General features: G+C 31.9%; 2 protein-coding genes across 2 annotated transcripts; one reads left to right on the forward strand and one right to left on the reverse strand.

Moving 5' to 3' along the window:
* Positions 1–350: 350 nt before the first annotated feature.
* On the reverse strand, positions 351–4,893 carry LOC145312026 (uncharacterized). Its single transcript, XM_080151122.1, has 8 exons — positions 4,777–4,893; positions 4,324–4,454; positions 3,742–3,877; positions 3,295–3,533; positions 2,400–3,036; positions 1,499–1,592; positions 751–923; positions 351–630 (listed from the first exon to the last, which is right to left on the reverse strand). The coding sequence occupies exons 2-8, from the start codon at positions 4,451–4,453 to the stop codon at positions 480–482; spliced, it is 1,560 nt and encodes a 519-aa protein (XP_080007248.1). The 5' UTR covers position 4,454; positions 4,777–4,893; the 3' UTR covers positions 351–479.
* Positions 4,894–6,004: 1,111 nt separating this feature from the next.
* LOC145312025 (uncharacterized) lies at positions 6,005–18,360 on the forward strand. Its single transcript, XM_080151121.1, has 22 exons — positions 6,005–6,147; positions 6,278–6,343; positions 6,749–6,850; positions 7,025–7,149; positions 7,313–7,389; positions 8,085–8,227; positions 8,719–8,849; positions 9,735–9,825; positions 10,317–10,374; positions 10,489–10,531; positions 10,712–10,805; positions 11,111–11,250; positions 13,226–13,402; positions 13,508–13,585; positions 13,981–14,073; positions 15,064–15,391; positions 15,562–15,633; positions 15,928–16,034; positions 16,538–16,881; positions 16,949–17,220; positions 17,491–17,592; positions 17,826–18,360. The coding sequence occupies exons 1-22, from the start codon at positions 6,100–6,102 to the stop codon at positions 17,925–17,927; spliced, it is 2,793 nt and encodes a 930-aa protein (XP_080007247.1). The 5' UTR covers positions 6,005–6,099; the 3' UTR covers positions 17,928–18,360.
* Positions 18,361–18,549: the final 189 nt, after the last annotated feature.

Consider the following 18,549-nt stretch of genomic DNA (forward strand, 5'->3'; position numbering starts at 1 on the left):
AATGCTAGATTAGAACCAGTTCCTCACTCATACTGAAAAATCATCGTATTACAGATCCCCGAATATTAAAAGAAAAATCATAAAATAATAACAGTGTTTTGTTACCTCGGGACTTCGGCCCTTTGGGGCTTACATAACTTGTTTTAATCTTATATTTTTATTTCAATATCCGCGGAAAACTGTATATTACGATGAGATAAATAAGATACTAAAATTATGAGTTATTGCTCAATGGTTTGGAGATAATTACTTCTAAAACCAACCTGTTATTTGTACTATAATTCCTCATAAATATTTTTTTTTAATACTTTAGAAGTACATATTTACTACCTGTTATAAAGGTACAAGACTAAAATGGATATAGAATACGTGGATATTGAGAAATTCTTGTGTACCCTGATAAAATGTTTTACAAAATATTCCCGTTTAACAATATCCAAGTATTCTAAATCAATTCTTTTAACAGTGAATAAAATACTTTAGGTTACATTAGCTTTTGAAAAGTCAGTAATGTTATGTTGTTTCCTCATGTGCTTTCTAAGTTTTCCCTTTACTCTAAATTCTTTCAAGCATTGATCACATTTGTAAGCTTTGACACCAGTGTGCAGAGATTCGTGCTCCCGTAAGCTGTCCTGGATTTTAAATATTTTCTAATACTAGTTCTATTGCGATAAGCAAGGGCAAGAATTAAAAAGCGTAATTTGGCTTCAATAAGCAAGATTTTTCTTACATATACAGTATTTGAAAAATTCCTTGAGTCTAAAAGATTTGTGACAGATCTCGCATTTGAACGGCCTTTCGCCGCTATGTATAGTCATGTGCGACTTCAGGTTGGATCTTTGGGTAAATTCTAGATGGCACTCTTCACATTTAAATGGTTTCTCGCCAGTATGGGTTCGTAGATGGTCTACTAATACGTTTTTCTAAACAAAAACATATTTAACAAGACATACTTTAAAATCAACATTTAAGATAATTATACATTTGCGATTGGCCCATGTAAACCCTAATGATATACCTAATAAATTTTTTAAAAAACTGAATCGCCATACCAAAAAAATTGATTGTCTTTTTGGTAACACAAACATGAATCTTATTTTCAGCTATTTTTCTTAAAGGGCAAGACAAGAGTTAATTTTATATAAAAACCAAATCATGAGTAACAAAGTTAGGCTCCAGCTCCGGCTCCTACCTTAGAATTAATATATCAATTTTTTTACATATTGAATTTGATAAAATAAAATAAATAATATAAAATATTTTGCTTTTATTTGTTTAAAGCTATATAAAAGTAGAAGGATGTGTGTCTAGTTGTTAAGTAACAATAGTTTTTCAGTTTATAATATGGAAATAGACCGTTGCCAAATTATAATATTACTTTAAAAAATCATTTTTAGCTAATCTGGAACCGGAGCCGTTTTTAACGAAAAATACGGCTCCGGCTCCACCAATAATGTTGCTGCTCCCGGCTCCGAAACGCTGACATTTATGTTATTACCTGAGTGAAGCCAGCAGCACAAATATGACATCTGTACGGCCGTTCCCCTGTATGCTTACGTACATGCAACTCATACTGACTCTTGTATTGAAAGCCTGATCAGAAGGAAGTAAGGAATAAAAAAGAGGGGGGGGGGGTTGTAATGCAACCACCTCGTAATCAATGCCACGTGACTTAGAATTCGAATTTCGATCTGAAATTTTTCAAGAGTATTGGTCTATTTTCCCCTAAATCGAACAAAAAGTTGGAAAAAGCAACGGCTGGCGGCTCAGCCGTTTAGCCGTTTTTTGCCTATTTTATAGGGCAAATTCATCATTAATTACGTAGGAATCAACTTTAAAAAAAATATTTTTGGTTTAATTCATGTTAAATAATGGCAATAACATTAACCATTTTTTAAAATTTCTAGTACCAACAGCTACCAGCTAGAACCGTTTGATAAGGTTTTTGAGTGACAAAAAGTATGTGGAGATAGGTTTCGTGACTAATTTGCTCTTAAGATAGCCAAAAATGGTAAAACGGCTGAGCCGCCAGCCGTTACTTTTCCAACTTTTTGTTCGATTTAGGGAAAGTAGACCTACCAAGGATTATTCATGAAAATTTTAGATCGAAATTCGAATTCTAAGTGTCATTTAATCATTGATTACGAGATGGTTGCATAACCCCCCCCCCCCCTTATAACAAAAAACTGACAATCAAATTCAAATTGGATCCAATATAACATGGTGTGTAATTTGAATGATAAAAATCAAATTATTTATAAGCAAAATGTGAGTTAATACAATTAAAAGTAAGTCTAAATTATCTAAAAAAAGATATAACTTAAAGAAAAAGTGAAGGATATTTGAAAATTGAAACAAGGCAGTAAACATTCTTTTATATAAATCATCCCTTATACTTTCCTTTATTGCAAACATCACAAAAAATTGCATTATCTTGCAAGTGTTTTCTCATGTGATTGTAAAATTTACGTTTAGTATCACAAGTTTCTCCACAGTGTTCACAAGTTATGGAGGAAACATCCTCCCCAAACTTTCTCCGTTTCACCCCAAGCATAGAGGATTTTTTGTTTAAAGTTTTAGGTAATTTTCTGTCTCTTTTTAACTTAACTTTCGGTGGAATTATTTCTTCTTTGATTTGATTATCAGGATTTTCTCTAACTTCATCAATATCTTGTTTTAAATCAATATCTGGCATAAGTTCTATTGGAACATCTTCATAAAGCGAACTATTAATAACTTCAGTGGAAGTATATTTGGTGGATTCTGACTTTATATCATTGGAAATATCACTTACTTCAAATGAACAATGAATAATTTCATCTTCATGTCTTATACTTTTATCCAAAAATTGTTCCACAAATGTATACTTTTTTATCCCTTCTAATATTTTGTCTATTGCTTCTTGTAAATTTTCAATATTGTTTTGAGTTTCACTTGAATCTTCATTTTTAATGCTAATGTTCTTATTTTCCTGAGTTTGTCTGTTAATAAGAATTAATATCCCATCCTCTACTAAATATCTTGCTTGTATCAAATCCTATTTCATTGACACACATTGTTTATGGGAATGCTATGCCTATTTATCAAGTATTGGAGAACAAAAGATTCCTTTTTAATGCACTAGCTAGTAGTAAAAGAGTTATTAATCAAAACAAAATTTAAATTGTTAACTTAGATTTTTTTATATTCAGAGACATCATTAGGCATTTATTTAAAAGATGTCCATGGAACATTAGGAAATATTTATTATTTTTTTACAAATCCTTTAGAATATTATTATAAACAAAGAGTGCCCCTTCAGCACATGAATAAGCAGGGCAGACCAAACACTGACAGGTTCTAGATTTGACTTTGATATAAAATATTCAGCTCTTTCATTTGATAAACTGTCAGGGCTTTTGGATAGTTCTAAGACATCTATGGGCGAAGTCTTCTGTGATTTAATAAAACTAATGACGTCATTGTGAGATTGAGAGTTTGGTAATGTTGACATCGAAACTTTGTTCTTATTGGAGCTCTTATTGCAGTTATACCTATATAAATATGTTTTAAATCCCTAAGTAATATTCTCAATTTTGATTTTTAGGTATTTTACTCATAGAAATATTTAAAGAGAAAGCCTGTAAAACTACCTTGCTTAAGAAATAAAATTAAGCCATAATTATTTTTCGTTATTTTTAGATCATATCCCAAATATAATGATTAATTAAGGCATCAAGTATTGATGGGAGGAAACATTACCTTTTTCTGAGCTGATCTGCTGTTATAGATTTTTTTTGCCTTTTGTAAAATTCATTGGCTACTTTGGCCCAGACCCTCTTCTTCCTAATCTGAATACCATTGTTAGACGTATTCAACTCCTTCTGAATCCAACCTCCTTAATAAAGTGCACATTTATAATATTTGTTTAGAAGTCAGATGGAGAGAAAGGGGGAGGTAGGTTGTGCTAAAATTCCGTAAAGTTGTGAATTTTAAGGCTTAAAAACTTAAAACTCACAACTTTACGGAATTTTAGCACAACCTACCTCCCCTTTTGGAAATTCTAGAAAAAACAATGGGATGAAATCTTAATTCTTTAGTCTGTTCTATATTTTTTATTTAGTAAGGGGCGTGAGCTTTCTTTCCAAATTACCATTATGAATTAATTATAGAGTTAGGAAGATAAAGAATGTTATGAATTCAAACTTCCATAATACCCGTAGGCCGGTATGCTAGATACTTGCAATGTATGATATATCACCATAAATCACAATCTCCATTATTCATTATATTTTTTTTCTAAATCTAGTTATTAAAAATATCTTTATATAATATGAATTGTACCTTCAAAATTGGCGATAATATCATCTATAACAATATTATCATCAGCTGTATATTTTGCTCTTCCACCCACATGTTCTAGATTTTCATTTGTTTCCCCTTTTACAGGATTTGCCTCGGTTTCTACCTCCATTCTAATAATTTAATATTATGAATTTGTAAAATATCAACAAGCTGAGTATATGTTAAGTTACATTTATGACTAGCCTCTCAAAGATAAATAGATTACATGGAATTTATATAGAGCGGGGTTTAGAAATATTTTAACCGGTATATAGTTTTGGCATAAACCTTTGTACGTATTTGCTACATATTAGTTATACAACAACCTTAGATCTTTACATTGAAATTAATTAATTAATGATCTTTACTTTGGGAGAATTTAGAGAGAAAAAAACGAGCGATATAAAAAAATCCTCAAATAATATATACACGTAAAAAATACTAAGTACTTACTTCACATTCTACATGATCTTTCCAAAACTTGATATCAGCCGAAACCTCATTAACATGTTATGTCTGAATAAATATTAATATTAATATATATACGTTTCAACATTAAAATGAATAAAAACAATGTAAAATAGGGTTATAGAAATAACGAATTATGCAGCAAAATACATTATTTAAACATTCTGGAAGCACAGCAGAACGTATGGCTTTAACCCATACGTAAAAATGGCCTAAAACAGTCCCTAAAATATCTCAAAACTTCAATGAAAAGCATAATGTAGCCGAAATAATCATTTTCGGCAAAATTCAAATTTCTCAAGAAATACCACATGGAAATTCTGTTTGTTTACAAAATTGGCGTGGTGCTACAATGCCGCGGTTTCTTATATTAAAAAGACGACATTTAGATATTCTTTTACGAAAAAGAATAAAGCGCGGAAATTAAATTTTTAATAGCAAAACTACGCTATAATTCAAAACGCCATCTTTTCGTCTGCCCTTCCGTATGTCTGTAAGGAACGAAACTAGAGATATGCAAATGTCTAAGCATATCATAATTTATATAATTTACTTGATCCATTGATAAAGTCGGTCATGTTTCACCCTTTTTATTATGGTTATTTGACATCTGACTTAATAAAATTTATATATTTTGCTATCATAGGAACATTCGCCATTCTAACGGTTTGATTTTTTACAACTTGGAAAAGAAATGATTCATAAAAACGTCATTTCAAAATTATTCCAAATTTCCTTATAACAAAATGCGAACTTATAATAATGTTACCAGATTTCATCTGAAAAAAAGGCCAAATTTTGGTTATTTTGCCAAAATCATATATTTATGTTAAGTGCTCATCGTCTTAAATTTCTAACCGTTTAATAAAATAATATAAAAAGACTAAATGTAATAAAATAATAAATGTCCCCTTTAAGATAATCTGGCAACGTATATATTGTGAAATAGCAGGATTCAACATGAATAAAATCGAAAAAATTTCTGAACTTTGATTGGTCAAAGAAATTTAGAACCAATCAAATTTGAGTATTTTAATTATTTCCTATTTATGAAAATTTTGTTATCTTTTTTAAGATCCGCCTTTCCTTTTCTGTCTGCATAGCATGATGAAATATAAATAAACAGTTTACAGAAAAGAAACAAATGGAAATACTGTATTAAAAGTTCATCTTATTTGATTCTTTTAAAAAAATCATATTTGTTTATATATTAATGTTATTATCTTAGTCAAATGTTATGTCTTTTTTTTAGGAAAAATGGATCGCAGGAGTTAATTTGTATTAAAATTTGAAATTAAATATAACAATATGGATCAACATCCAAATCCAACATCTACTTCAAATGCACCTATTTTCAGGAATATTAAAGCACAAAAGTTGATTTATATACTTTAAAAATATTTATATTTTCTTACTTGATGTATTTATAGCATATTTTTACTATTGTTAATTATAATTAATGTGCTTCAATATTATCCACTTATATAGGCGAAGTATATCTGCTGCCGAGGGCCCCTCAAACGTTTATAGACAAACTCTAAATTTGCCTTCAAGGAAAGTGTTCCAATCTGCTATTTTTGAATGTACTAGTTGCTTCTTCTTAGCCTATAGAAGAGGGCGATCGGGCCGGGTGTAAAGATTAGAAAATAACTCAAAACCACCCTAAAAGGTTTAACTCTAACTGCTGTATATTATTGATTTTAGAGCTAGATGTTTAGCCCCAGACAAAAAAAAATTTTTTCCTGCTTCAACGTTTCAACCTTCTTTGTTCAACAGCCCTTTTATGATTTTTTGGTAAAACTCTAATATTTAATACTTACTTGAACTACCTATACTTTTTTCTTTAAATAAATTAGAACTTGTTATTGCTGCGCTGCCGAAAGGCAAGATTTACTATGCAATTCTTTTTGACTTAAATCTTATTCTTCAGTTTTATAAAACTTAGAACACTAAAATTAGGTCACCATTACTTTTAAAATTCAGAGTTAAAGAAAATTGTCCCCTTGATGAATTTTTCACACACAGAGGACTAAAGAAAGATATCTATACACTTGAAGAGGTAAGATTAAAAGTTTCAGAAGTTTAAAAAGAGGAAAGATTTTTAAAAATAACTAGGTATGTATCTACTAATCATTAGTTTATAGGTAATTTTAAGTAATTAGTAAGGTTATAAGATTATAAACCTACTTACCTTAAATTAAATAACGATGAAATAACTTATTTTTATTTTCAGTTACTGAAAATTTTGAGTGGCTGTTTCACCTACAAGCGCGGCGATGACAACTCAATACCCCATTTGTGTCCGCCTGATCTTATACCTGTCTTTGGACGTCCAACAGTCTTAATTCCAGATTTATTGTAAGTTTTAATTTAAATAGTTAGTAAGTACCTAAGCTGTGAATAATTAAATTTGTGCTTTTTTTAATAAATTGCGTTTTATTTTTGTTGTGTCATAATTCAAGTTACATAATAGATAATGATTATGATCTAAGTATATACAAAGAAAACATTTTTTGTTTAGAAAATTGTTGGGTAATCAAATAGAATGTTTGGGTTCACCTCCTCAAAATTGTAATCCTTCGGAAAATACAAATCTAGGTAAGTTATCTTGATCAGTAATCTTAAAATTTGACCTTCGCCGAAAGAAATAATGGTTTACTTCAGATTTAATAAAACAAGGATGACAACTTAAAAAAAAAGAAGTTTAATAAATCAGACAGACAAACGAACATAAAGAAATATATAGAAAAATTGCATTCTATATTTATCAATCTCTAGGTATTAAAAAAAACTCCCTTTAAACATTCGACTTTGAAATCATTGTAAAGGAAATTATATAAAAAAATATTTTCTAGAAATGCTGAGAGTTGCTACGCTTTCTTATCGTACATAACTAAGTATTACAGCAATCATGCCGTGTTTGAAATCAATAGGCCAATTTAACATCTTAAAATAAGAGCTATCTTTATGGAGGGATGAACCCACCCTATTTATGACAAACTTCGCATCTTGATTATATTAGCTTTAGTTAGGCTATCACTATACAAACCTCAGTCATCTAAATGGATATTAAAATAACCGACTTGAGGATTGAGAGACATTGGACCGAATTTAAATTTTTTATAAAACCCCAAAGTTAATCAACTCTTTCTGCTAGCTAGCTCAGGAACTTTGAGAGTTTAATAATATAACTTGATTAGGTTACAAACTAAAAGTGTATAAAGATTCCACCAATAAATTTTACCTTAGGGATAATTTTTTATTTTATTAACTTCTTATATTTTTAATTTTAGGTGAAGCTTTAGTGAATTCTAATAGAATTGAGCTGAAGAGTAATGACATGTTTTCAAGCTTTATTTTCATACCAAATTCTGAACTTCACATTTACCTACAGAGAACCACAAGAATTACCAAACATGAATACACACTGCATGAGGTTAGTTAGCTCCGTAATTCATTTACGATAGGATACTTAACTTGCACTTTTTCATTTAAACATCGTTGAGATTACAGTTTTTAGTCTATTTTGCGGGGTGATGTGAAGGGGGGGGGGGTAAGGCATTATGAGGGCAACTCCCTCACCCCCCAAAAAAAGGTTTTTGGTGCTTAAAATGTAAAAGATACAATACAAGGATAACGAGATCGGAACATAATATTATTCTTATCCCCCTTTACAATGGTTAAATATATTTAGTTTACATATTCAATAGACATACTCGGCGAGGGTGAGGTAATTATGAGTAGCTCTCATCAGATAGCGGGTCAAGTCATAATGTGTTTGAACGTGGAGCTTGATGCTCCTAGTGGCTATACAAAATTGTCTCAGCCTACTCCATGACTATTGACTACTTAGGTCCAAACCCTAAGAAACTATGGATAATAATCAATCAATAGACTTATAATGTTAATATAACTTAATTTGTTTAGATACTGGCTGTGTTGAAAGAGAGAATAACCTCGAACTGTATGTATGACGCCACCAACCCAACTGTGATAATTTGTGATCCAAATCTAGCAAAGGCTCTTGGTTGCAGAGCTTTGTATATCTCAAATTTATGGTAAGAATTTTTGGCTAGAATTATATAAATTTTAAGATCACCATTCTCCTCTCTTGTTTGACTTTATCCAAATTTAGATCTACGGGGTTCATCTGAACCTAACTTGACCTAACACAACCTAAAAAAATGAGTAACCTCATTATTTGTCTTTGCTCTTTAAAATAGCTTTTAGTATCAATTGTAGCATTGCTACTATATTTATCTAGGGCATTTAATGATATTTGTACATATATGTTGGCAAAAGTAATTTGCTTTAAATTATATTATACATCCCTCAAAATGGAGTGGGGACAAAACCGCGACAGGGACAAAACCGCAACATAACAAAACCGCGACAGGGACAAAACCGCGACAGTTAAAAAATAACAGAAATATAACTATAATATAGGATTTTTTGTAGAAATACATGGCCGCAGCGCTCAGCCCCCTGGCCTGCCTAGCCGCGGGCGCTCGGCCCCCTTGCCCATAACCTAACCTAACTATTGTAAAAAAATATTAAAAATTTGAAAAAAATCTACCAACCCCTTTTTGTAAAATCTACGAAATTCTAAACTATAAATAAGTTAATGTACATTAAACATTTAAACATATAGGTTAGGTTAGGTTAGGTTATAGGCAAGGGGGCCGAGCGCCCGCGGCTAGGCAGGCCGGGGGCCAGGGGGAGCTCTGCGGCAATGACCTTCTAGCATTAAGATTTTTTTCCAATGTCTTGGTTTTGTCACTGTCGCAGTTTTGTCACTGTTGCGGTTTTGTCCCTGTCGCGGTTTTGTCCCTGTCGCGATTTTGTTTGTCGCGGTTTTCTCCCAACTCCCTCAAAATAAACAGTTTTTACATTTATTGACAATAACGGCTTAAATATTGACTACGCACTTTGTTTTTATTTAGTCGCAAAGTTCTTCAGCAATTGATAAGAAACGGAAGACAGCCCGGAATCTGCGGAAATATTGATTTTCATTACATGGCAGAAAACATAAAGGTAGGTAATTTTTGTCTTTTTTTTACTTAAATCAACACCAAACCTAAAATAACATCCCTCTTGTCTGTATAACACCCTTCCCCCCCCCCTCAAAGCTCATAACCACTACACCCTCTTCGAGTTTTAAAGTGACCGTTAAAATTTTCGGATGCGCTTCGCGCATCCTCCTGACAATACCATGTGCACGACATTGATGTTAAATATATCCCTGCGTAATTCATAGTTACTATATCTTTTTATGAGACAACATTTACACATTATAATAGATTTATTATCATTTGGATCTTACACCTGATCAACATGTACTCTTAAAAAGTAGAATTTGTAGATGGTTAAAATAACGATTCCCTTTTTTCTCATCATCTCCCCACCAACTAGATGAACAAACAAATGAGTTTCATGTTGGCAACCTAAATTGACACTAATCTTTTCCCTGTTATAATATCCATGTATATTCTATCCTATCCATTTTTAAATGTATTATTTTCTAGATCAAACCCTGGGATGGACTTTTGATACCAGAAACACACTTGTTAAATATTAACAACGGTAACAAATTATAAATATACATTGTTTTGTTTGAATTCCTTAAGTTTTAATTTATAAAATTATTTTTATACATTTTTTATTTTATTTATTTAAAATTTGTCTATTTATTTTCAGAATTTTCCTTGGTGTTAGAAAATTTAAAAAACCCAAATGCCAAGTAAGTTTTATTTCTTTCAACTTTATAATTACAACGTTACTGTAACACTTTGACAAAAGTTTGGAGGGAGGGGGAGCGTATCAGTTGTACATTTATTTCTTGGTAAGCTAGATCTAAAGCTTCATCCGGTCAAACGAACAGTAATTCTTCTACTTTTTATTGTTAACGATATTTTCATAGATTTGAAATAAGCTCCGGCCTCAGAGAAGTTTTAATGATGGCTCCAAATACTGAACAATTCTTAAGAGATCCCCAAATTTACACTATAAAAGAGGTAAGTAAATGAAAATAACTATGTTTCTAAATATTTCAACAACTACATATCAATTAGTATTGCAGCAATATTAAGCTACTTAACATTGTTTATTTTATGCCGAATATCTTTTTAACTTGAAAAGTTTTTATCTTTTAAAACTTTTTTTTTATAATATTTAGCTTAAGGAAGTGTTTTAGGTTGTAGGTTTAATAAAATAATTTCTAGTTGTTTAAGGGTTTTTATGTCTTTACATAGAAGGATCGCAATATTTTTCATCTCAAAAAGACATCAGTTTTCATGCAAAATAATCTTGTACTTTTTAGGTATTCATGATGTTTTCAAAATATTTCACTTGGAAGAAATCATTATTTTGTGTTGCGGGTATTTGTGATATATTTCTGTTTGGACAAGATCCCATTGGAAAAGTTTTAGGAATTAATTCTATGCACAACTCTCAGCTAAGGTGAGTGTCAACAATCTTATTTTTTTCAGGGATCTGAAGGGATAAGAAAAGGGCCTAAAAATTTATGTACATCCCCAATGATGTAATAAATAATTGTGCCTTCTGTAGATTACAATATGTGGTTAACGTTTGAACACTCAACTTAATGAATCCACAAAACATAATATAATTAAAGTCCACAAAAATGTTAAGCTAACAAATAAGAAAACGTCATTTTAACTTTGGGGAATAGTGTAATAAACAGGCCAATATTCCCTCCCTCCCTGTATTTTTCTGTTGGTGTATACAGTAGGGTTGGGCCGGATATTTTTTTGGCCGGATACCGGATATCCGGTATCCGGCCGGATATCCGGCCAACGCCGGTATTCGGCAAATATCCGGTTATCCGGCTAAATTACCGGATATCCGGCCGGATAACCGGCCAAATTACAACATATTAAAGTATCAAAAAAGGATATAGTCCCTTTCGTGGCAACGCACCTTAAGGGGCGAACCGACACAGACAGACAAACATCCTGTTACTTTAGTATAAGGACTAGCGGCTACGCCCCTAGAAGAATCTAGGTAGGAGGGGAAAAGTCATACCCTTTTTAATTTGAGTTTTAAAAAGAAAAAAAGGGCGGTCATTTTTTATTGGGAGGGTGGAGATGCCCTCCCCCAGAATAGTTAAAAACCTTCCCTGTACCTATAATAAGCTTCATTGTAAAGGAGAACCATATCGGTTGAGCGGTTATCGAGATCCTTCGCTACAGACAAAAAAAAACTTAATACTTTATACAATAACTAGCGGCTACGCCCCTAGAGGCCTCTAGTGGCACTTTGTTTGTTAAAGTTAATTTTTTATGTACGATACCACCTTATTTGACGTTGAAGTCTCCCCTAAATTTTAAAAAATTTCGATTTTTTTGTCATTTCTCTTGGGAGGGTGGTGGTACCCTCCCCCAAAATAGTTATAAACCTTCCCGGGACTTATGAGAAGCTACCCTGTTAAGGAGAACCCGATCGGTTCAGCGGTTAGAGAGATCCTTCGGTACAGACACACAGACAGACAAACATCCTGTTACTTTAGTATAAGGATAGGATAAAATTAAGGTTAAAACTTAAAAATTAAGTAACTATTAAATGATCTTTCTTCTTAGCAAATAAATCTAATTAACTATTGCTCAATCTTTAATATCAACCCCTAACGGTTGGAGGATGGGCGGGGAGGTGGCGTTGAATGCCTGCCCCCCCCCCTCTCTATTTTTTTCTATCCCATTTTCTGTGTATAAAAGGTAAAGGGCTATAACTGAGTGACTTTCAAAATATGGGTATGACACATAACTGAGAGTTGAAATTTTTTTAATACCTCCTTCCTGGCGGGCACAGGATGCCAGCAAATCTGGTAAGGTCATTCAGGTAAGAAGTAAAATTATTTTTTTACTTAAACAAAGCATTTCATGTTATCTAATACTAAAATACCCTATAGTTGTACATCCTCATATGTAATATAGGTGTTCAAGTCGATTTCAGGTTCCAGAAATCTTTAAACGGTTCTTGTGACTGCAAATTTTTACTTAAAGATTTCAAATTTTAAACTTAGGCTTTTTTATATATCTTCATGACATATTACAATTTCATAAAATCCGTTGCCATTTACCTGCCACCCGTCGGTTTGCGGCTGGCAGCTGCCAAGTACTGCTGCCACCGCCAAAATTTATGTTTTGAGATTTCTAATATCAAATTTACATAAAGATAAACACATTCACAACAAATTGTTCTTCTAGCTTCAATAGGTAATAAAAAAAATTACAGCCATTTAAGATTTTTGTTGTAAAATATAAAAGATTATATTGCCGGATATCCGGCCGGATATTGAAAATGGCCGGATATCCGGCCACACCGGATATCCGGCCCAACCCTAGTATACAGAGATGGAATGAAATACAGCCATGCCTTTTTACCATTTGTGCTACTAAATTTTTTTTTATTTTAGGTTTTTTGCAGCCAAACATTTATCTTTATCCCAGCAGATGTCTATCAAATTAAATTCTGATATTCCTTTAAATAGTGAAATTATAAATAATAAAGATGAAAAAGTGCCAGAAGAAGGAAAAGAAAATGAAATTTCAAACAGAAAAGAAGAAAATAATATAACAGATGTTTCTTGTAGGTAATGTGTTCATAATATTTAAAGAATGATTACGAAATAAACAGTTAGTATCATATATTGTAATTTTATATGTTAAGTTTTGTTTTATATTTTGTTAACTTTTAGAGAAATAAGTTGTGAAACTGATGGACACAGTGAAGGAATGGTGCCCATACTAAGAAAATCTGCTTCCATGCCTGCAAGGTAAGTAACATCACATATAAACAATTAATGCCTTAGATTTTCATTTTATTTCTATGTTGTTGGAATTATACCTAATACCCATTTCTTTTTATTTTTTTTAAAAGGCATAATTTTGCAGCTGTAACCAAAACCAACTAAATTCATTCTAAAAAATTTCAGCTGATGTTTCCGCGATTTTGGAGGCAACACTGCTTAGTAAAATCGACCTTTTTATCTGAACCCGAAATATTATTTTAGATTTATTTCGCTTGTTGACTTATTCCTGATTATTTTGAACTTTAAAAGTATAAAAATGTAACAATATTATTTTTCTTTTCTTATTCTCCTTAGTATTTTGAAAAACATTTTCAGTGTATAGAAAATCATATAAAAATATACATTTTATTATAATTTAGATCATCAAATCTTTCCATTGTTGACATTCTTGAAAGTGGTACAAGAAAGAGACAGGCCTCCGGAGGTGTCCAAGCTTGCAGTAAAAGAAACAGGTTAAAATCTTACTATTTTCTACGTTTGAAAAGTAATCTGTTTGAATGGCTTAAACCAAAAAAAACAATCTTAAAAAAACCAAGGTGGGGATCGTTTTTTAAAAAATATTTATACAAAGGCCTATCTTTCCAGTTATATCTTTTCATAACGTAAATAATACAATAAATAACTGTCATAAACCTAAATTACCTATCAGCCAGGGTTGTCCAATCAATGGGGTGCTTTTGGGCGAGCGGTTTTGGGCTGCCCTTTTTCGGGTCCTTTTGGGCAGATTTGGGCACCTCCCGTTTTGGGGGTGATATAAAGGGGGAGGGGGTAAAAAAAAGGGGGGAGCTGGCCTATAATTTGGATATTATTTAAAAAACCAAAAAAACAAACTGGTTTTTGACCATCTCTGGTGGATATTATGACAGAAAAAAATTTGTTGTCTACTTAGGTTGCTAAAATGGACATCACATACTAATCAATTCGCTCATCCAGTGAGAGGGGAGGGGATGGGGTAAATGGGGTGAATCGTTAATTAATATAATCAATTTAATTTCAGGGGCGTCGTAGCTAGGTGGTAACGCACTGAGTTACGGTGATGAGAGTTCGAGTTCAAGTCCCCATGTGGCAACTCGAATTCTCAGTTGAACATATTCACACAACTTCCCCTGGTTGTGTAAGAGGGGTGATTATTAAGTGGTTTGGATACTTAATAGTCACGTACATAATATCTGTACAACCCTTATCCCAAGCTCCTCTGCGGAGAGCGTCATTCATTACGGTGACTTGATTTGGGACACCTGCCATACTCGGCGAGGGTGAGGTAATAAAGAGTAGCTCCCTTGAGACAGCGGGTCAAGGCATAATGTACTTGGGCGTGGAGCTTGATAGCCCCAGTGGCTATACAAAAGTGTCTCGTCCTCCTCCATGACTACTTAGGTCCAAACACTAAGAAACTATGGCTACACACACACACACATTTAATGTTATTTTGATTATTTTAGGTTTGATGAAAAAGATCCTGCTGTGTTACTTGCTTCTCTGTCTGACCTTAGAGAAGCAAATCAAACACAAGCCCTTGTCAAAACCAACAATGATTTACCTGATATAAAAGAAACCGAAGAAAATGTATCTAACAAAGAATCTAATGAGGTTGAAAGTGAGAAGGTAGAGGGGAAGGAAAGTGGAGAGAGGAGCAATGAAGAATCTTGCTCAGCAAGTGATCATGAAAATATGTCCTCTGGGGAAAGTGAGGTTGAAAATGATTATAGTGAAGAAGAATATGAAGTTGATTCTGAGGAAGATAACAAGAAAAAAATTCGACCTCCACATGTAAGATTTATCATATTTGTTTCTAATTCTGTTACAAAGTAACAAATATGACTTCTTATGAAATTCTTCTTGAAATATTAGAGAAAGAATAAATTTTCTGCTAGTTTTCATGTTATTATTCGTATACATTAACTGCATACAAATAATAACGAATCAATCACTTGTTTTAGGCAGGTGGGGGAGGAACTGATAGTGACTCAAGTTGTGATAACTCAGATATTGATATTACCGTTGTCAGACCAGTAAGTATACAATACACATTTTGTTACCTTCAGGATTGAATGGAGGAATATACATTTTTGGCCATTTAAATTTTTGTGTACAAGGTGCAAAGATTAGCATATTATGTTACTAGTGTTTTTGCCCCTAGTTTCTAGGGGATCCTATTTTAAGGGGAGAATGATTGCTAATAATAGAAAAAAATCATCCTATGACTTTGATTTAGAAATAAAATAAACCACCCGGTTATCTAAATTAAGCCTTACTACTTTTAATTCGTCATTTCAAACATTTAAATTAATGAATTATTTATGTAGGTTGTTGCTATACCTCAAGATGAGAGCAATTTAGCAGATTTTAGCGAGGATGACTTTGACAAGGATGTTTCTATGGTGAAGGCCAAAATGCCTTATCATTGTTACAGGTTAGGATATAATTAAATCAGCTTAAGTCAACAAGCTATCAATTTTAATAATAATTTTGGGTTTAAAAGACTCAAAGTGTTAAAATCAACAGTTTTTTTAGGTTTTTTTATTCGTAAGGAGAAATAACGAAAGCAGCATAAAAATCTCCCTATTCAAAGTACCAAAAAACAGCTTTGCCTTCATTTTAGCTTTGCCTTCATGGCTACTTTAATAATTTGATTATTTCGCTTATTTGGTTAATTAGGTCTTATTCCTATAATATGCAATTTATAGCTTTGTGATCAAGCGTCTCTTTGATTATATCACAACTAATAAAGAGGTAAATAAAATAGAAAATTAATGATGTCAACATATTAATTTTATGCATAAGCATTTTTTAAAAATTAAGGGAAATATTAAATTGCAATCTTACTGTTTTGTACCTAACCTAGATTTTTATTTTATTTTTAGGAACCCTTGAACTCCTTATTTACTTACTCAAAAAAATTCTATCATTATTTAGGTGTAATTCATTGCAAATGCCAGGAGTGTGGTATTGTATACCTTGCTGGAGGCAAAGATCTGACTGGCTCCCACCAAGACCAAAACCTCCCAAAAAGAGAAAACTACAAAATGAAAATAATCCTTACAGCCAAGTAAAGCAATACATTCAAACCATAAATTTGAACCAAGCTCAAAATGATAAAACTTTAATCCCCAATGAAAATAAAGATAAAGCTACAGACTCATCTATAACAAGCAATGTTGGTGATTTGAGAATAGATTGTAATAAACCTTCAAGTTCTACTAATATTAATAGTACTTTTGATAAAATTAGAAGATCCAATACTCCTGATACAGATATAGGTAAGTTTATTGTTAAAACATTATTTCATTCAATTTCAATTATACTAATAAAGTCTAAACATTTTAGTAGATTCTGCTGACAGTTCTAATGAGGAGCCAGATTATATTGTTAAAGGAGATTCTGGATTTTGTTCCACAAATTCCAAAGAAAATTTATTTTCAAGTGAAAAATCTTCCAGAAAATTATACATGAGGAAAAATATACCTTACACAATTGAAGCTACTGAAACCGATGGAGGAAATGAGCCTACAAAAATTGCAACGGGAAATTCTATAGCAAAAAACTCTGATTCTAATGAAATGGAAGGGAGTCATGGTTCTAAAACAAAAACAATTCAGGTATTTTAATAATAAAAATGGATGAGGTTATGATCCATATATTAAAGCTTATCAGATAAATATATTATTTTGAAGTTAAGACAAAACAAAACTTTATGAGCTATAAAATCTGGTGAAAAAAAGCTAAAAAAGAACAAAAATATGTCTGGATTAAGAAGTCTTATGTAAATTCTGCATATGCCTAACGAACAACTGTGCATGCATAATATTAGTTCTTCTTTAATTATAGAAACGATTCGATTTCAATTATCTTACACTTTTTATATTTAGGGAATCATGGAAGATGGTAAAAGTTCCTCTGACAACTTGTGTATGTTTTGTTGCACTAATAAAAAGGATACTTCACTCATTCATGGAAAAATTGGACATCAGGTACTAATTAAATTTGACAAAGAAGGCATCTAAAACAAAAAAAGTTATTTAGTTTGTTAGGGACAGCTTTTCATTTTGAGGGGGTTAAAACTTGGTGCTTCCAAAGGTTTGAGGGTGGTAAATACCCCTTTATCCTCACTCTTTGGCGTCTATGTTTGACACACTATGATATATTATTAAATTTGGCACCACTTGTCATTTTTCATTACTAGTAAATATCTTGCTATTTCTAGATCTGTTGTTATCCTTGTGGTAAACGAGTATGGAGAGAACAAGGTCGTTGTCCTGTTTGCAACAGAAATGTGGAAAAGATTGTCAGAATTTTTCAAGATTGAATCAGTTCAAGAAAATTTTATTTGTTTTTACCATGATTTAAGCCTTTAGTCCTGCAATAATGTATAAGTAAAGATGAATAATTTACACAACAACCTGCCCCAAGTGGCAGAGACCCTTTTTGCCAGCTAGCGAATTGCCTTTTGTTATTTTGTAGAGACTAAGGTTGCAATATATATAGTTCAAGCCCATGTATTCTTTTAAATCAATAACCGGGCCTCAATAACCCTACTTCAATTGAATTCACGAACCTTCTCTGTAAGCCAATATATGGGTTATGGATTTTTCTTTATATTGCACAAACTAAAAACTTCGAAGTTTTGGTTTTAGTATCAATGGAATAAATTAAGATTATATGTATTAATTTTAAATGGCTGTTATGTAACTAATATGTTAATTTTGTAGTTTTTGCATAATAAAAAAAATTATTTTTTACTGTTATGGTCATCATATTTCGGTTTGTATTAAATTACTTACTAATTGAAAATATTCAATTAATAGCCAATCCTTATTCAAAATTAATGTCCTTGTTTTTTATACCTCCGTCTGTTTTTGTTACGTCGTGATGTCTACCACTTTGTTCCTTTTATTAGTCACAAAATATGGCTTCTTGTAAAAAGTCTC

This window comes from Acartia tonsa, chromosome 2 (assembly GCF_053477335.1).
Source record: "Acartia tonsa isolate MP-2025a chromosome 2, ASM5347733v1, whole genome shotgun sequence".
NCBI classification, from domain to species: Eukaryota; Metazoa; Arthropoda; class Copepoda; order Calanoida; family Acartiidae; genus Acartia; species Acartia tonsa.

Excerpts from the sequence above, each read along its gene's own strand:
- LOC145312026 (XM_080151122.1), bottom strand. The coding sequence starts at position 4,453 with ATGGAGGTAGAAACCGAGGCAAATCCTGTAAAAGGGGAAACAAATGAA. Across the intron at positions 1,593-2,399 it reads TGTGATGTTTGCAATAAAGG|CTTTCAATACAAGAGTCAGT; the intron begins AAAGTATAAGGG and ends CTTCTGATCAGG. Across the intron at positions 924-1,498 it reads GTGCTGCTGGCTTCACTCAG|AAAAACGTATTAGTAGACCA; the intron begins GTAATAACATAA and ends GTTTTTGTTTAG.
- LOC145312025 (XM_080151121.1), top strand. The coding sequence starts at position 6,100 with ATGGATCAACATCCAAATCCAACATCTACTTCAAATGCACCTATTTTC. Across the intron at positions 16,035-16,537 it reads ATGCCTTATCATTGTTACAG|GTGTAATTCATTGCAAATGC; the intron begins GTTAGGATATAA and ends ATCATTATTTAG. Across the intron at positions 17,221-17,490 it reads CTAAAACAAAAACAATTCAG|GGAATCATGGAAGATGGTAA; the intron begins GTATTTTAATAA and ends TTTTATATTTAG.